At 42.1% G+C, this 18976-nt stretch overlaps 1 protein-coding gene across 8 annotated transcripts in view; it reads left to right on the top strand.

Annotated features, from left to right (window-relative positions):
* MINDY2 (MINDY lysine 48 deubiquitinase 2) overlaps positions 1-18976 on the top strand; it is a 117465-nt gene that overhangs the window by 19380 nt on the left and 79109 nt on the right. For all 8 annotated transcript variants that reach the window (XR_012153985.1, XR_012153984.1, XR_012153986.1 and 5 more), the window contains exon 2: positions 8762-8819. Coding sequence is in view for 3 of the 8 variants with exons in the window: in XM_073303748.1 (XP_073159849.1) it covers positions 8762-8819 (58 nt within the window). In the remaining 5 variants the exon portion in view is untranslated. The remainder of the gene's footprint in view (positions 1-8761; positions 8820-18976) is intronic.

The raw sequence follows: 18976 nt of genomic DNA, 5'->3' as shown, positions 1-18976 counted from the left end.
CCGATCCTTGAGGAACTCCACTGGTAACCTCCCTCCAGCCTGACAGTTCACCTTTCAGTAGGACCCGTTGTAATCTCCCTTTTAACCAATTCCTTATCCACCTTTCAATTTTCCTATTGATCCCCATCTTATCCAATTTAACTAATTTCCCATTTCCACGGTATCAAATGCCTTACTAAAATCTAGGTAAATTAGATCCACTGCGTTTCCTTTGTCTAAAAAAATCTGTTACCTTCTCAAAGAAGGAGATCAAGTTGGTTTGGCATGAGCTACCTTTTGTAAAACCATGTTGTATTTTGTCTCATTTCCCATTGACTTCAATGTCCTTAACTACCTTCTCCTTCAAAATTTTTTCCAAGACCTTGCATACTACAGATGTCAAACTAACAGGCCTATAATTACCCGGATCACTTTTTTTCCCTTTCTTAAAAATAGGAGCTATGTTAGCAATTCTCCAATCATATGGTACAACCCCTGAGTTTACAGATTCATTAAAAATTCTTGCTAATGGGCTTGCAATTTCATGTGCCAATTCCTTTAATATTCTTGGATGAAGATTATCTGGGCCCCCTGATTTAGTCCCATTAAGCTGTTTGAGTTTCGCTTCTACCTCAGATATGGTGATGTCTACCTCCATATCCTCATTCCCATTTGTCATGCTACCATTATCCCTAAGATCCTCTTTAGTCTTATTAAAGACTGAGGCAAAGTATTTGTTTAGATATTGGGCCATGCCTTGACCTTCACTCCATCCTCAGTGTTTAGCGGTCCCACTTCTTCTTTCTTTGTTTTCTTATTTATATGACTATAGAACCTTTTACTATTGGTTTTAATTCCCTTTGCAAGGCCCAACTCTACTTGACTTTTTTAGCTTGTCTCACTTTATCCCTATATGTTCTGACCTCAATAAGGTAGCTTTCCTTGCTGATCCCTCCTTTCTTCCACTCCCTGTATGCTTTCTGCTTTTTCCTAATCACCTCTCTGAGATGCTTGGTCTACAACTCCTGCCTATGAATTTTTTCCCCTTTCTTGGGATGCAGGCTTCCGATAGCTTCTGTAGCTTTGATTTAAAATAATCCCAGGCCGCCTCTACCTTTAGATCCATAAATTCTTCAGTCCAATCCACTTCCCTAACTAATTTCCTTAATTTTTGAAAGTCAGCCCTTTTGAAATCAAAAACCCTAGTTGCAGATTTATTTTTGTTAATCCTTCCGTTCAGTTTGAACTGAATTAGCTCATGATCACTTGAGCCAAGATTATCCCCTACAACCATTTCTTCTATGAGGTCCTCACTACTCACCAAAACCAAATCTAAAATGGCATCCCCTCTAGTCCCCAGTGCAGCAGTCTGGGAGCTGACCTTGTTCGTGAAGACAGAGGCAAAAAAAGCATTGAGTACATTAGCTTTTTCCACATCCTCTGTCACTAGGTTGCCTCCCTCATTCAGTAAGGGGCCCACACGTTCCTTTACTTTCTTCTTGTTGCTAACATACCTGAAGAAACCCTTCTTGTTACTCTTAACATCTCTTGCTAGCTGCAACTCCAGGTGTGATTTGGCCTTCCTGATTTCACTCCTGCAAGCCTGAGCAATATTTTTATACTCATCCCTGGTCATTTGTCCAATCTTCCACTTCTTGTAAACTTTCAGGATTTCACTGTTAAGCCAAGCTGGTCGCCTGCCATGTTTACTATTCTTTCTACACATCGGGATGGTTTGTCCCTGTAACTTCAATAAGGATTCTTTAAAACACAGCCAGCTCTCCTGGACTCCTTTCCCCCTCATGTTATTCTCCCACGGGATCTTGCCCATCAGTTCCCTGAGGGAGTAAAAGTCTGCTTTTCTGAAGTCTAGGGTCTGTATTCTGCTGCTCTCCTTTCTTCCTTGTGTTAAGATCCTGAACTCGACCATTTCATGGTCACTGCCTCCCAGATTCCCATCCACTTTTGCTTCCCCTACTAATTCTTCCTGGTTTGTGAGCAGCAGGTCAAGAAGAGCTCTGCCCCTAGTTGGTTCCTCCAGCACTTGCACCAGGAAATTGTCCCCTACGTTTTCCAAAAACTTTCTGGATTGCCTGAGCACCGCTGTATTGCTCCCCCAGCAGATATCAGGGTGATTGAAGTCTCCCATGAGAACCAGGGCCTGCGATCTAGTAACTTCTGCGAGTTGCCGGAAGAAAGCCTCGTTCACCTCATCCCCCTGGTCTGGTGGTCTATAGTAGACTGCCACCACAACATCACCCTTGTTGCTCACACTTCTAAACTTAATCCAGAGACTCTCAGGTTTTTCTGCAGTTTCATTCTTGAGCTCTGAGCAGTCATACTGCTCTCTTACATACAGTGCAACTCCCCCACCTTTTCTGCCCTTCCTGTCCTTCCTGAACAGCTTATATCCATCCAGGAGGAGGAACAGAGTAGCAGGAAGAGGCTGTACCTATCCTCGGACCAGAGCTCTGGCCAGACCAAGCCTTCCTCGGCCAGAAACAAGCCTTTTGAAGATGTGCACGAGATGGCACACCTGCTCCGGAACTGGATCCACCCTGCCTTACCTTCTCGTCACGATTGTCCCCTTTCTATCCTGCCTGGGCCCATATTACATTGTTCTACGTACAGTAGAAAGGGGATATTCTCTCCAATTCTCTACCCTCCTGCCCTTCCACTCCCCTTCCCCGTCTCTCTTCAGGGACCCTTCTCATGAGCAACTCTTTATACAGGAGGTGCACTCGTTCCTCTCGCTGGGAACAGTGAAAGATGTTCTTCAGGAGCTGAGGCAAGGGCTTCTATTCCTGGTATTTCCTAATACCGAAAGCCAAAGGCAGGCTAAGGCCCATTGTAGATCTATGCGAACTCAACAAGTTCATGAAGAAACTCAAGTTCCATATGGTCTCCTGGGCCTCCATCATCCCTTCCTTGGATCCAGGGGATTGGTGTGCTGTCCTCGATTTTAAAGACGCATACTTTCATATAGCAATAACTCCAACCCACAGAAAATACTTCTGGTTTGTGGTGAGCAACAATCACTACCAGTTCACAGTCCTCCTGTTTGGTCTGTCAGTGGCACTTCAAGTGTTATGTACACGTTCCTGCACAGGTGGCAGGTACAAGTTTTCCCATACCTTGATGTCTGGCTCATCAAGGGCCGCTCCAGGTTTCAAGAGGAGGCACAAGTCGACTTCATAAGAGCGACGTTCGACGAGCTGGGCCTTCTTCTGGACAAGGTGAAATCAATGCTGTCCCCAGTTCAGAGGATAGCGCTTATGGGGGCAGTGCTGGACTCGACACAAGCCAGGGCATACCTCCTGGAAGGAAGGTTTCAGGCCCTCAGCTACATCATTCAGGGTCTTGGGCAGTTCCCCACCACCACAGCAAGGAATTGCCTGAAACTTCTAGCACACATGGCTGCCTGTGCCTATGTGATGTAGCATGCCAGACTCAGACTTCGGCCCCTTCAGTCATGGCTAGCATTGGTGTATTGGCCAGTCCGGGACAGCTTGGACAGGATCGTGACCCTGCCTTGTCCTGTCCTCGACTCTCTCTCCTGTGGTGGCTCGGCTCACAGGTGGTATGTGCAGGGGTCCCCTTCACCAGCCCACAGCCGTCTTTCACTAGTGATAGATGTGTCAACCTTGGGCCGGGAGCACATCTGGGAGACATCAGGACTCAAGGCCTTTAGTCTCGGGCAGAACTTGCGCTACACATACATGTCAGCTGAGAGCGGTATGCCTGGTGTACCTGACTTTCCGAGCCCACTTAACATGGAGATGTGCATCACTTATGACAGACAACACCAAGGCGATGTTTTATATCAACAAACGGGGGTGCACACTCTTCTCTCCTGTGCCAGGAAGCCCTCGTGCTGTGGGACTTTTGTAGGGCATTCGATATACTTGTAAGCATCGTACCTCCCTGGGGCACAGAACCAGTTGGCGGACTATCTCAGCAGGTCATTCCATGGCCACAAGTGGTCCCTATGCTTGGACGTTGTGATCTCAACCTTCCATCGGTGGGGCTTTCCCCAGTTTTGTTTGCCCCATGACTCAACAGGAAGTGCCAGCAGGTTTGCTCCTTCCTGAATCAGCCCCGGCTCCATCACGGATGCATTTCTGCTCCCGTGGGGAGGCCATCTACTGTACACCTTTCCACCCATTCTGCTTGTTCAGAAGGTACTCCTCAAGATTCGGTGGGAACAAGCTTTGGTGATATTGTTAGCTCCAGCCTGGCCCTGCCAACAATAGTACACATCACTCCTGGAAATGTCCGTGGACGCTCCAGTCAGCTTGCTGTTCTTCCCAGACCTATTAACTCAGGATCATGGCTGTCTCCAGCACCCGCACCTCAAGTCACTGCACCTCATGGTGTAGAAGCTCCATGGCTGAACCTGATGGAGCTTTCCTGCTCAGACCAGGTTAGGCAAGTCCTCCTTCGTAGTCGGAAACCCCACCACCAGAGCTAACTACCTTGCCAAGTGGAGAAGATTTTCAATCTGGTCAGCACATTGTTCCTCCCCGATGCTCACCACTATTCTGATTATATTGGATTACGTTCTCCATCTCAAGCAGCAGGGCTGTCCATGTCATCAGTAAGGGTTCACTTGACTGCCATTCTGCCTTCCATCCAGGTGCAGAGGGCCGCTTGGTCTTCGCCAACCCTATGGTCAGCTGTTTCCTGAAAGGTCTCGACATTCTATATGCACATGGCAGGTAGCCGATCCCAGTTTAGGGCCTTAATCTGGACTTTTCCAAACTGATGGGTCTGCCCTTTGAACCACTGGCAACTTGCTCCAATCTCTTTACCTCCCGTACAAGGTGGCGTTTCTGGTAGTGATAACCTCAGCTAGGAGGATGGCTGAGCTCAAGGCTTTAACATCCGAGCCTCCTTACATGGTGTTCTATAAGGACAAGGTTCAGCTCGGGCCTCATCCAGCTTTCCTTCCAAAAGTTGTCTTGCAGTTTCCCATCAACCAGAATATCTTCCTCTCTGTGTTTTATCCGAAGCCTCACTCAAATGGCAGGAACAGAGGCTTCGCTCATTGGATGTCCGCAGAGCACTAGCCTTCTGCATTGAGATAAACGAAGCCATTTTGAAAGTCTATCCAGTTATTTGTCGCTGTGGTAGACAGAATGAAAGGTCTTTCTGTCTCTTCTCAGCAGATTTCGTCCTGGATCACATCCTGTATCGGAGAGTGCTATAACCTGGCAGGGGTGCCTGCCCCTTCGATCACTGCGCACTCCTCCAGGGCGCAGGCCTGTTCAACGACTTCCTTGGCTCAGGTTCCTACCCAGGAAATATGCAGAGCAGTGACCTGATCCTCCGTACACGCTTTCACTGTGCACTATGCAATTACCCAGAGGGCCAGAGACTGTGGCCTTTGGTAGAGCGGTACTCCAATCAGCAGACAACTCCGACCCTGTCTCCTGAACTTGGGCTCATGAGTCATCATCTGACTAGAATTGGCATGAACAAGCACTCGAAGAAAAACGGTTACTCACCTTCTCGTAACTGTTGTTCAAGATGTTAATGTCCATTCCAATACCCTCTCTCCTATCCCTCTGTTGGAGTAGCCAGCAAGAAGGAACTGATGGGAGGTTGGCTCGGCTGGGCCCTATATTGGGCGCCATGAAGACGCTACTCCAGGGGTGCCCAGGCCAATCCTATGGATACTGCTAGGTGAAAAATCTTCCGACTGTTATGCACGTGGCGTGTGCACACCTGATAGGAATGCACATGAACAACACATCTTGAATAACAGTTACAAGAAGATGAGTAACTGTTTTATTTAGGCTCCAAGTACTTTCCAGCGAAAATACTTAACTGCCATGAGGAGAGGCAGTGTCCCCCTTTTTGGTGGCCCACCAGATTACTGTGAGAAGATCCAGATGCTTACTTGCCTTCATGTCAGTAGGCTGCAGCCCTGTTTCCTCCATTGGCCTGTCTGGCACATGGCCTGGGCACCAACCGCGCATGTTACCTCTTCACAGAAATGGAGCAGTGCTGACTCACCTGTGGCTCTAAGTAGCCCTCTTCCAAACTCCACCTGAAGATGTGAGTCTTCTGCTTTACGCCTTCAAGGGGCTACGTGGTAGGTGTAGCAAGTAACCCACAGACATTTTGCACAGAATTCTAGCACATTATTACTTAATCGCATGAGAAATACACAGATCTATATAAAAATAATCATCCCTACATGCATTTCCCTGCCTGAGTTTCCTCACCACTCCGGAGCATTCTTTGGGCTGCGTACAGGGTCCTCTGTGGGATCCAAGATCCTTTCCTTGCAGCTATATGACTTCTCTGTCAAAACATGGAGCCTCTCTTCCTAGGTCAGCTTGCTTCCTGAATGTGGCCAAACCATCCTCTTCCCCTCATTTTCCTATACTTGTATCTTATTGTGAATTTTCCCCTGATCTACCCAGCCTCTATGGCCAACATCAGTATGTTAGTATCTTTTTGTCCTGCTTGGGGAATTTCCACTCTGCATTTCCCCTCTCCTTTCAGACAGGATGAGGCGGTATTCCCTTCCAGCTCAAGCAAACATTGTCCCAATGTACTTTAGCCTGCATACAAGGCTGAGTTCTAATGACTCAGCATTGTCCCTGGTCTTTGAACAATCCTGCCAGCCCATGGTGGGTACACATCAACAGAGGGGCATTCATGATACTGTTCTATGAAAATTACTATTACTTCATAATAACCAGAATTTGTAAGTTATACATATAGATTACCCCCAAATCATTAGAGGCAGGGATTAGTTCTAGACTAGGCAGGGCATTAAAGATAATCCACTATTAGTGTGAATTGATGGGATGTGAACGAGAAGCCAGTTCAGAGACTTCAGCGCAGATGTAATCCCATATCCTGACATTGCTTAAGTGGATCTTATTTTCTATTAGTTATAGTTTCTGCTGGAACCCTCTGGGGAGGACGAAGCACATTTTTGTAGTCAAGTTTGAAGGCAGCACAGGCATCTAGCTCTTGGAACGTCTACGTAACAGAAAAATAGCTATAGTTTCATGGCCTGCTGTGGATTCTGAAAGACAGTATGGACCAATATTGCTGCTTGGGGATTTAAGGGTTTATCTATACAAGGGAATTACTGGAAAATAAGTAGGGTGCAAATTTAGATCTCAATAGCTATTCTACGTTGACATTTTGTGTGAATGCTCTTATTCCACACTGAGTGCCTTTTAGCAGTTTGGGGTAATCCATTTCTAAAATGAATTAACCTGAAACTTAAAGGCACTCTTAGTGCAAAAGTGTATCCATATGGGGAGTTAGTGTGGAATACCTGTTCAGCAACAGCTATTCTGGGCTTCTTCCATGTGTAGACAAATCCTTGCAACCGAATTCTAGGGCTGCACGCCATTTTGGCAAAAATCTTGTATGCACACTTGCCAAAGGATTTGAAAGTAATTTGTTTGTAGAGTGTTAGTGAAGCCCTGTACAAATAGATTTGATTTGCAATTAGGTTGAGATGTTCTATAAGTCTAATCGTTCTAAGTAGTTCAGTTTTAAAAGGTTTCAAAAATACACTTGTCTAGGCAAACGCTGCCATCAGCTTCTTGAGAATCAAGTATTAAGGTTTTTCAGCCCATATGATTCTGAAACCTTTCCAAAATTATAAGTGTCACCTGATGCTGTTCTGTCTTCCAGAGTTTTCAGGTGAGCTCTACTGCTGCTTATGCTGTTTATAGTTTTGCCAAGATGCAGCGGAGTGAAAACTTGTTTTATTGGTTTCCATTTCTGCTTTTTTTGAATCCCACTGGAAGCAGTGAAACTGACAATTGAATTTCATTTTCATCAGTTGCAGAAGTAGTCACTGGAACTATTTTTCTAAAGAGGGTGACTCAGTTGAGGTTTGGGCTCTGTGTTCAGAGTTGGTAAAGAAGTAAACAGAGAAGACTCTCTTATCTTCTAGCAGCCCCAAAAGCTTGGGAGACTGGCGTGAGAGCTTCACATTTATCTGACCCCTACTAGTTGGAGACTGATACAAAAGATGGTGCCCCAAGCAAGATTCAGGGATTTCAGCACCAATTCTTTCTTTATGAGTGTGTATATGGAGAGGGGTTTCACTTCGGTACTTCCACAGGAATTTGGCCCAATATTTAGTATCTATTTAGGTTGTAAGTTTATTCCTTTTGTGATTAGGTATTCTCTTAAAAAAAAATCCTATATCTGTATTTGCATGATGGAGGGGAGAGAGGAAAAACTTGATGGGATAATTTAGAAAAGTGAAATACAATAGAGAGAGGGATGGACCTTGTGAGAAGGAAGGAAAAATGTAGGAGAGGAAGTGGAAGAAAACATTCTAGGGAAAGATCAGGAGTTGGAGGGGAAGAGAGAGGAAAGAAAAGGGTGAGTGAAGCAAGGAAGGAAAAGATCGTAGAAAAGCAAAAGATGTACCAAGTAAATTTTTTTTTTTAATTGTATATAGTGGAAAGTTCACCATGTTACATGAAATATAGTATGCAACTCTTATCCCTTTAAGTTGTGTGACCGTACGCTCAGGTTGTGGCAGAGAGATCTTTCACCCTTGTTTGTGTTTAGTTCATGTACTAGAAAGTGTTTTCTATTTTTTGAAATATTATACTATGATATCCCTTAAAGGTATCATATAGGATCTGGGCCCCCTTGTGTTACGTGCTGTATAAACACAGACAGGTATGGTCTCTGCCCAGAAAAGCTTGTAAAATCACTTTTTGATTTTAATGTAACAGACTTCCTCAAATGTACTCCATTTTTGAAACAAAATCCTTTTCTTTCACAGGTCAAGCTGCCACCAATGATGGAAATCATAACTGCTGAACAGCTGATGGAATATTTAGGTTAGTAGTGATCCAGAATAGATTTATAATTGTATTTAAGGAAGTAGTTTATCACTTGGTAGAATTACATAAGAATATTTTTCCATCAAACTTTCTCCAGCAGGTTTTGATTGAATATAGGTTACACAAAATATAATCTGGTATATTAGACTACCTTTGGTTACCATTTATGGTTTTCATTGGTGCTGCTAATGGAAGTTCTGTGCTCTACCTTTGTGGTTAAATGTAAAATGTTGCTGTGGCTGCCAGCTTATGGCCTGGATCTTGCAGGTGGCCTGGCCTCATGCTCCAGGATGCCAACAGACATCTTCTCATTCCTGTTCCTTGCTTTGTTCATATTGTATCTTCTGAAAAGTACTAAGACAATTGTTTCTTTTAATTATCTACAGTGACTTTATATTTCTCCTTCTTGTTCTTGCCTAATTATAGGAACAGCAAAAACTTAATGTAATTGGCGTGGCAGCTGGGGGTCTCTTATTTGCAGGGACCACTTCATTCTCAGGTTCAGTCTCTAACCCATCTGCAACTTTCCAGAGGACAAGTCTAACTGATAGTTCAGAAAATTCAGACATTCAAGGTTCAATCATCACACATCTTAAGCTCTAGATACTACATCCTCCTAGCCTAATAACTTTGGAGTGATGTTTCAGTTTCTTGTATCAAATTAACCTGAAAATGTGAAAAGAACAATTTTCTGTAAACTATTCCCTAGTGAGGGAATGTTATATCGTGGGTTAAAGTAACAAGGAGGAAAAACATCTAAAGATTAGGCGTTATACCAGTGGTTCTCAAACCTTTGGTCTAGTGACCACCCTTTCACATAGCAAGCCTCTGAGTGCTTTTTAATATATTTAACACAATTATAAATGCTAGATGCAAAGTAGGATTTGGCGTGGACGCTGACAGCTCATGATCCCCCATATAATAACCTTGCAACCCCCAGTTTGAAAACCCCTGCGCTACACAATGAATGAACCTGTGCTACTGTAGGAAGCACTTGTGTAGATAGATGGTTTAGATTTACTTTTTATGAGAATGTATTATGGAACTGTGATTGGTGCTTCCATAGCTGAGGTGTGTGGTGTGGGTTTTTTTCTTAAAGCAGGAATTCAGCCACTTTATGTATAAGGAATACAGCATATCCTTCCCACAGTTATAGCACTTGATCTTTTGATGCAGAATGAATTTACAAATAAATTTGGTTAATGAGTTTGAAATAACATCAGTTTTAAAGTTGTTTTGTTTTTTTTAAATGAGTTCTTTAAGAAATTTAGTATCCAGTGTCGGAACACTTTACTAAGCTTAATAATGGAATAGCAGACTTTTCAAACTCCCCATGAAGTTAAAACTCACTGAAATCTCACGCATTGGCTCCATTTGAAGGCATTCATTTTATGATTAGTAGTAACTTTCTGCTTTTACTTTTCATAACTGAGGCTGATTAAATATAATTTTGGTCTTCAGGGAATTTCCCAGAGAACTGTTCTCTTGGGAAATGGCCACCACCTCTTGTTGTTCTCAATAAGAAAGAAGTTAAGCCACGCTGAGGAGATCGTGGACCCTCACGGCTGAGGGTCTCAATCTTCTTTGAGAGCAGCTTTGCTTCATTGTTACTTGGAACAAAGGGAGGTAATGGCTGTTTTGCAAGAGATCATTTTAACTGAGGGCTACTGTCATCTCTGTCCCATCAAGAGCTATAGGGAGATGGCAAGAAAGAATGGGAAACATCACATGGTCTATATGGCCATATACATATCTGTAATTTGGAGCTGCAATTAAATTTTTCTTAGTTGCTATAATTCAAAAATTCTTGTTTGTTTTTTTTCCCAGTAGCCTTTCTTTTAATCTACTGTTTGAAGACTGTTCTAAGCATATAGATTGAGGTTATTTATGAAATTTGGTAACCAGCACCTATTACATATAGCAAACAGTGAATAATAATGGCAATTTAAAGCACTTCTACCATTGCTAATGCTACAAAGAAACTCTTAAGCAGCCCTACTAGTAAACTGGCTATGGAGATATTCTATAACATTTTCATAAGGATGAATTACAACTCTGGACTTGTTACCCGGCGTTCTTTCAACCCAAAGTTCTTGGTAACTTTTACTCTGTGCGAGGTGGTGTCAGGAAATAAATCAGGGGAGACACGGCTGTGCAACCAATAGATGGCTGGCACAAACAGGACAACACGAGTGCTTTCACTTAAAGCTAAACTTTACTTAGTCTCAAGCACTTATACACACGTCCGCAACAGGTTAGTAAAACACCCCCAACCCTTGATAATTACCAAAGCTGAGTGTGGCTCTTGAGTGGCACAGCGACAGCCTGTGTGCTGGTGGGGAACACATGATGCATCCAGAGGGAGAGTCCAGTCCTGACGAGTCCCACTACCTCAAACTTTTCTCCCTTATTTATGCATTACATTTAGTAATAGAATGCCATGTCCCTTAAAGAAAACTCGTTAAGCAAGCAGATCCAATGGTCAATCAAGAGGCTCCTTCTGATTATTGATTAACCAGGTGTGAGTTTTTCCAGAGTTTGCAGCCTTGAGGCCCCAATAGACATCCTGCTCTTCTAAAATGCATGTATCAGCAGCTTCAACACAATGCTTATCAGGAAGGACACTGGGTCAAGCTGCCCTTTCTGTGGCACCGAAAACCTCCTCCCCTCCTTCTTTGGTCAAGCTGAGTTTGCTACATGGCCACTTTGTCTTGCTGACTTGGCTGCTTTCAGCAATAAGCCATAGTGATTTCAGACACTTTACTGGTTTGCTGACATCTCCCCGTACAGACTGACTGACTACTTCTTTGAGTGATTGGCTAAATGAATTTTGCTCTTGGTGTGCATGTGAGATGGTTTCTTTTGGCCTGTAGAGTGTGGGGCTATGCCTGCATCCTAGGTGTCCTTTTAAGCCCCCCCCCCCTCACCTGATGGTGTAAAGGTTGGAACAGGTCCAGCTGTCCCTGAGTTCTTTCTTATGGCCTGTGGCTGTGAGACAGAACCTCTGCAGTTGTCTCCCTTGCTCTGGACACTGTGCTAGCAGGTGTTAGTCAGAATCAGAGTTTATATATTTAATCATCTGTTTACAAAAACACACATCTTTTTCCCTTAGATAAACTTGTTAGGTTAGACACTCTCCTTTCCCCTCCCGAGGGTATTAGAACTCATAGGATTTTAAATCCTATATTTCAAGTTCAGGATGGTGATTATGACCTCTGTAATTCCCTCGTTAGATCTTCAGGACTGATTTGCAGCTCTTGACTTGCAAGAGGCCTATTCTATATATCAATCCATCCAGGCTACAGGAAATAAGTTGGATTCCTGGTGGAAACATCTTGCTACCAGTCCTACCCTTGGTCTTTCCACAGCACTGAACGTATTCACTAGTCGTGGCAGATTATCTAAGGAGATAAAGAATCCAGGTTCATCCATAAATTGACTACTAGAGGATTTGAGGAAGATCACCACTACAGGCAATTAACTCAATGCAAATAAATCTGATGTGATTTGCCTCACTAGACCCACATCAAAAGACAAAAAACTGTACTGACTCGGCATAGATTTCTTAGGAACACTGATAGAGTCCAGGTCAGTGACAGTTTATCTTACACAAAAGATTCCAAACGGTGATATGTTTTATCAACCCACTTCAAGATCAGCTAAGAACATCAATAAGAACATATCTCAGGCTACTAGGACCCATGGCCTCATGCACTTAGGTCAGAGATTATGCCAGACTTCATCTACTTTCCATTGCAGGATGGTTGAAGTTGAAATCAGTGTATTTATCCAGAAGGCATTGCATGGACATGATGGTCACAGTCCCTCAAGAAGCCTTCTCCTCATCAGGTGTACAACGGAGTACCTTTCTACAGACTGCTGCCTCCCAAGACACTCTGCCAGACATCTCAAAAAGCTTTTCTCTACATAAATATCTAGAGCTCAGAACTGTCCAGCTGGCATGAAAAAGCATTCCTGGTTCCACAATACATGTTCTGACAGACTACACCACAACTATGCATTATGTCAACAGACCGGGGGGAGCAAGATCATTCCCTGCTCTATCAGGCAGCCATGTGGCCATGGAATTGGTGCATTCTGAACCAAACCACACTGGTTGCCTTGCACCTTCCTGGTCTTATTTTTTGCATAGAACAGCTGATAGGCTGTTCTCAGAGTACCATGAGTGATCTGTCAGAGACTTAGTCCTACATAGCATCTTTCACAAGCGGAGATTTCCAGAAATAGACCTATTTGCCACAGACCAGAACAACAGAAGTCTGACAATCTGTTTAAGAGGGTGTTGGAGTCCATCTTCCCTGACAGATGTCATATGTGTGTGTGTGTTTGGGGAAAAAAAAATTAATGCATACCTTTCCATCAATGCCCATGATGCCGAGGGTACTGAGGAAACTCCAGTATGGGCCAGGCAGTTTTGGTATTCAGAACTGATGAGCCTTTCAACACAGCCACCATCACCTTACCGGCCCTGGCTGCATAGTCTTTGAGAACAGCAGTTAGATTATACACCTGGACCCCACTCTGTTATATCTGACAGCCAGGATGCTGACTGGATGATGTCCACAGAAAGAAGCTTTCTTCTGAGGTCCAGAACATTCTGGTCTAAAGCAAGAAGCCTTCAACCAGATTTAATTATACAGCTGAATGGAAGAGATTTTTTCATTTGGGGATCTCGGCACCAGCTTTCTCCCCTGACGTCACCAATTTCAGCAATACTGGAAATCTCAATTTTTCAATCCGCTCCGTAAGGTTCCTTCTAGCAGCAGTATCTGCATAACACACTCCTATCCAGGGCCATGTTTTTCCACCATCCCATAGCAGGAAGATTCCTTAAAGGCCCCATTTGTGTTTTTCCACTGATTTGGAAGCCCCCCTCATCCTTGTGACCTCAATATAGTATTGGTAGACTTGGAAGGATGAGATTTTCTTTGATAATTGTCATAAACGTCAATTTCACTGTACACTCACAAACCAACCAGAAAGTATTTTCTTAATCAAAATTTCCAAATAGGCAAACCAGGAGAAATGCCGCTTGAGAACTTAGTTTGATTTAAGGATATTTACTTTGTATATTTTGACATTTGATGCTGACAGTTGATGTTAACAGTTATAAAGCTTGAACATTTTTAATCTCATCATCTTCTGTCATTGTCTGACCCCTCCCTCCATGATCTCCCTCAACTGTGAAAATGTAAATAATAAAAATTGTAAACTGTGCTTAAAAATAAACATCAACAGTATCTGTCAAAATAATAAAATAAAAGTTCAATTCTGCCAAGCCTAAGTATTAGCAGAGCTGATGGATTCTTCCCCCCTCCCACCTTAGTGCTGAGCAAGCTGTTCCCTTTACCACCACCACCTACCTGCAAAGACAGCTTTTCTTAGTAGCCTCACATCAGCTCAAAAGATAGGGGCGAGTCAGGCACTCATGACAGATGGTCCCCCTTATTAAGTGTTTCATGAGGACACAGTAATTTTTGGATCTCTTGCTAAAGGTCTGCTAGGTTTTCTAGATTATGGTAAGAAGCTGCCTGTTGTGAGGAAATTCCCACTGTTTCATTCTTCTCAGAGAGCCTGTTAGGAGATGGTAAGTTAATATCTGATAAGGGAAGAATTAACTCGTAGGGTTTGGGGGAGAAAGATGCTCCTATTGGGGTCCAGGAAGTGGGCGGGCAGAAGCCAACCCACTGCTAAAGGGTCCCTCCCCCACCCCCAGCCTAAGGAAGGGATCCACAGGACCTGGAAGCCAAGTGATTTTGGGAGACAACTAATAAAATAACATGAACAGGGTCAAACAAAGGGAACCTGACGGGGATACCAAGCAGAGAACCGCGGACAGCGCCCACTGCTCCTTGAAGGCATCAAGGGAGTCGGTGGATGCCGCCCAGAGGAACTATGCCCGGATGCGTGAACAGACGGAGGAAAATAAGCCTTACAGTCTCAGTCTCCATCGGCCAACCTCGTCTCCCTGGTTTTATAGATGGCCGTTTTAGCCAGGGCCAGGAGGAGGTTGACCAGGAGGTCCCGCGGCTTTGTGGGGCCACGGATAGGGAGTCATAGATAAGGAAGTGAGGGGAAATGTGTAGCCAGAAACATAACAAAATATTTGTGAGGAGCTGAAATAGGGGCTGCAAACTGGTGCACTCCAAGTAAACGTGCGCCAGGGTCTCCCTCCTGCTGCAGCAGGGGCAGGTGTCCGGGTAAACCGTGCCAAATACACGCCCATGCTCATGGCCCCGTGAAGGAGCCTTGATGCTGCAAGGCAAAATGAAGCAACATTGGGAGGATTCTGAAAGGCTGGTAGCTAACTTGTGTGTGTATAGAGTAATGGGATGGGACAAGAGCCTTTGGTCTGGTTGGTCCCCACACATCTCTTACTCCCAAGAGACAGAAGATTATGCTGCTTGTGGGGAAAGGAGTTGGCTCTTTGCAGTACTCTTAGCCAGTTGGCTGCCGCCAATATCCTCAATTTTTATATAACTTGATTAGCGTATTATACACAAATTAAATAGCTTATTAGATCTGGATGCATTAGTCAAATTCTACAACTATTTGAAACTAAATCTAATACCATGTTTTAATCTGACATATAAAGCAGATACTGCTATGTTCTATCAGTGTCTACAGATCTATTGTTTCAGAGGGTCTGTAACTCATGCCAAACAACAATTTGGGTATTGATTCAAGATCTCTCATTAACTTTGTTTAAGAATGTATTTGTCTGGGGTTATGATCATCTGTGCTGTGCGGGCATTGCTCTATATTATTTCATCACATCTTAAAAATCCAAGTCTAGACAAATGTTTTAGGATTTTCTGATCTCTTTGATAAACTAATAGCTAACAGAGATGCTGAGGGTTGACTGCCCTAAAGAGTGAGATTTACAGTCCCAAAGAGTGAGATTTTCTAGCTGGTGTGTTAGATCACCTTTGGTCCTTGGTGACCACCAATAGTCCAGGATTTTAAACCAACTGGCACTTAATAGTTAGTTTTAAAATGTACACTGCTTAATATTGCATATGAAACACTTAAATGTCCTAATTCATCATAACGTCCAGGGCACGTGAACATTCTATATGCAATGCAAACTGATGGATTTTAATAAAAACAATTTATTTGCTGTCTGGAACAAAAACCTCGATGATGGTTGGAGATCCCTGAGGACCTGAGTTGTTAACGCCTGGTTTAGGCAGATTGTCAGTGGACAGTATAAGAGAAATATTCAAAAATAAACTGTTTTTATATAAACCTAACAAAGAGAATTGTTTTATCAATACAACAATGTTTATTTTGCATATCACCTTCTCATAGTGATCATCCATTTGAAAAACTTTTCAGTAGGACTGTCAAGTGATTAAAAATATTAATCGCGCTGTTAAACAATAGAATACCATTTATTTTAAATATTTTTGGATGTTTACTACATTTTCAAAGATACTAATTTCAATTACAACACAGAATACAAAGAGTACAGTGCTCACTTCATATTTATTTTTTTATTACAAATATCTGCACTGTAAAATAACTAAAATTATATTTTTCAATTCACCTCATACAAGTACAGGTGCAATCTCCATCATGAAAGTTGAACTTACAAATGTAGAATTATGTACAAAAAAATAATTGCTTTGAAAAATAAAACAATGTAAAACTTTAGAGCCTACAAGTTCACTCAGTCCTACTTCAGCCAACTGCTCAGACAAGCAAACTTGGTTACCATTTGCAAGAGATAATGCTGTACGCTTTTTGTTTACAATGTCACTTGAAAGTGAGAATAGGCATTCGCATGGCACTGTTGTAGCAGCGTTGCAAGATATTTATGTGCCAGATGCACTGAAGATTCATATGTCCCTTCATGCTTCAGCCACCATTCCAGAGGACATGCTTCCATGCTGATGATGGGTTTCGTTTGATAACAATCCAAAGCAAAGCGGCCTGATGCATGTTCATTTTCGTCATCTGAATCAGATGCCGCCAACAGAAAGCTTATTTTCTTTTTTGGTGGTTCGGGTTCTGTAGTTTCTGCATCAGTGTGTTGCTCTTTTAAGACTTCTAAAAGCGTGCTCCACCCCTTGTCCCTCAGATTTTGGACAGCAGTTCAGATTCTTCAACCTTGGGTTGAGTGCGGTAGCTATTTTTAGAAAGCTCACATTGGTACCTTTTTTGCATTTTTGTCAAATAGTCTACGAAAGTGTTCTTAAAACGAATATGTGCTGGGTCATCATCCGAGACTGCAGTAACATGAAATATATGCAGGATGTGGGTAAAACAGAGCAGGAGACCTACAGTTCTCCCTCTCCAAGAAGTACAGTCACAAATTTAATTGATGCATTATTTTTTTAACGAGCAGCAGCAGCATGGAAGCATGTCTTCTGGAATGGTGGCTGAAGCATGAAGGGACATATGAATCTTTAGTGCATCTGGCATGTAAATATCTTTCAATGCCAGCTACAAAAGTGCCATGCAAAGGCCTGTTGTCACTTTCAGGTGACATTGTAAATAAGCAGGCAGCAATATCTCCTGACAATGTAAACAAACTTGTTTGTCTTAGCGATTTGGCAGAATAAGAAGTAGGACTGAGTGGACTTGTAGGCTCTAAAGTTTTACACTCTTTTTTGTTTTAGAGTGCAGTTATGTAACCAAAAAAAAAATCTGTTTGTAAGTTACACTTTCATGATAGAGAGTGCACTTCAGTACTTGTATGAGGTGAATTGAAAAATACTATTTATTTTGTTTATCATTTTTACAGTGCATATATTAGTAATAATATAAAGTGAGCACTGTAAACTTTGTATTCTGTGTAATTGAAATCAATATTGAATGTAGAAAAACATCCAAAAATATATAATAAATTTCAATTGGTATTCTATTGTTTATAAGTGTGATTAATCACGATTAATTTTTTTAATCTTGTGAGTTAACTGTGATTGACAACCCTACTTTTCAGTAGTATTTGATTTGGATATAATTGCTCATATTAAATTTACAGCAAACTAAAATCAGATTCTAAAATAAATGCAAAATTAAAATTAAGCTTAAATAAAACACAACCAAATAATAGTCCTTTATTTTTACATTTATTTGAAGTAATTGAATTTAATGAATCTGAAGCTAACAAAACATAGATAGAAAGCTGTAGCTCACGAAAGCTTATGCTCAAATAAATTGGTTAGTCTCTAAGGTGCCACAAGTACTCCTTTTCTTTTTGCGAATACAGACTAACACAGCTGTTACTCTGAAAACATAGATAAAGGATTCAGGTTTCACATTTCTTTTAAAATCTATATTGGTTTCTAATTTGGTGTCTGATTTTATTCATGTACTTTGTTACATTGCCATGCGGCCCCTTTGCTGCTGTTACAATTTCTTTTGGTGGCTTAAACTTGAAATATGACTCAGGATTTGCCAGCTTCACTTGGATAATAGAGGGCTGTTTCCCATCTAGTCCAAGGGTTAGTCTGAATGGGCAATAAGGCTGTCAGGAAAGATATCTTTAAACAAGGGACTCAGGTGGTCTGCACTTGCAAGAGGAATATTTTGCTGTGCAAGCAGAATTGTAACTTTCGCTTCGGCATGTGTCTCCAGGGGAAAAAACACATTTTGAACAGAAACAAAGTGTAATGTATAGAAACAAAGATTTGAATATTTTATAAAGGTTAAATATAAAAATGGGAAATAAATAGACAAGACATTCAAACAGTATAACCAGCTTTTCACAAGCATGTATGTTAATATGATACAAATAGGGAGGGGATATTTTTGTTTGATGTAAGAATTGCAAGTTTGTGTCTGTATAACTTTGTATATATAACCTACTGTATTTTAATAATCCTATTGCCTTGGATAAAGGCATAAACTATATTAATTAATATTTAACTCTCATCAGGACACATTGAAAACTGTACAGAAAACAGAAAAACTTGGACCCAATAAAAATTAATTTATAAAACACTAAAAGAACATTGCAAACAATATTTTGTCAAATTCTAGGAATAAATGACTGTACTAGTGCAAAAAAAAGGTCAGCAAATAGCATAGCTACATGCCCAACTGAAATGTTTACCTGTCATTTGGGTTTTACTTCTGATGAGATTGTGTATGTGCTTTTTCTCTAACAATTCTGATTAAAGTTC

The sequence above is a fragment of the Lepidochelys kempii genome, chromosome 10 (genome assembly GCF_965140265.1).
Source record: "Lepidochelys kempii isolate rLepKem1 chromosome 10, rLepKem1.hap2, whole genome shotgun sequence".
In the NCBI taxonomy this organism is placed as follows: Eukaryota; Metazoa; Chordata; order Testudines; family Cheloniidae; genus Lepidochelys; species Lepidochelys kempii.
Note: the sequence above shows the minus strand (reverse complement) of the source record. Positions and strands in the feature narration are given on the sequence as shown.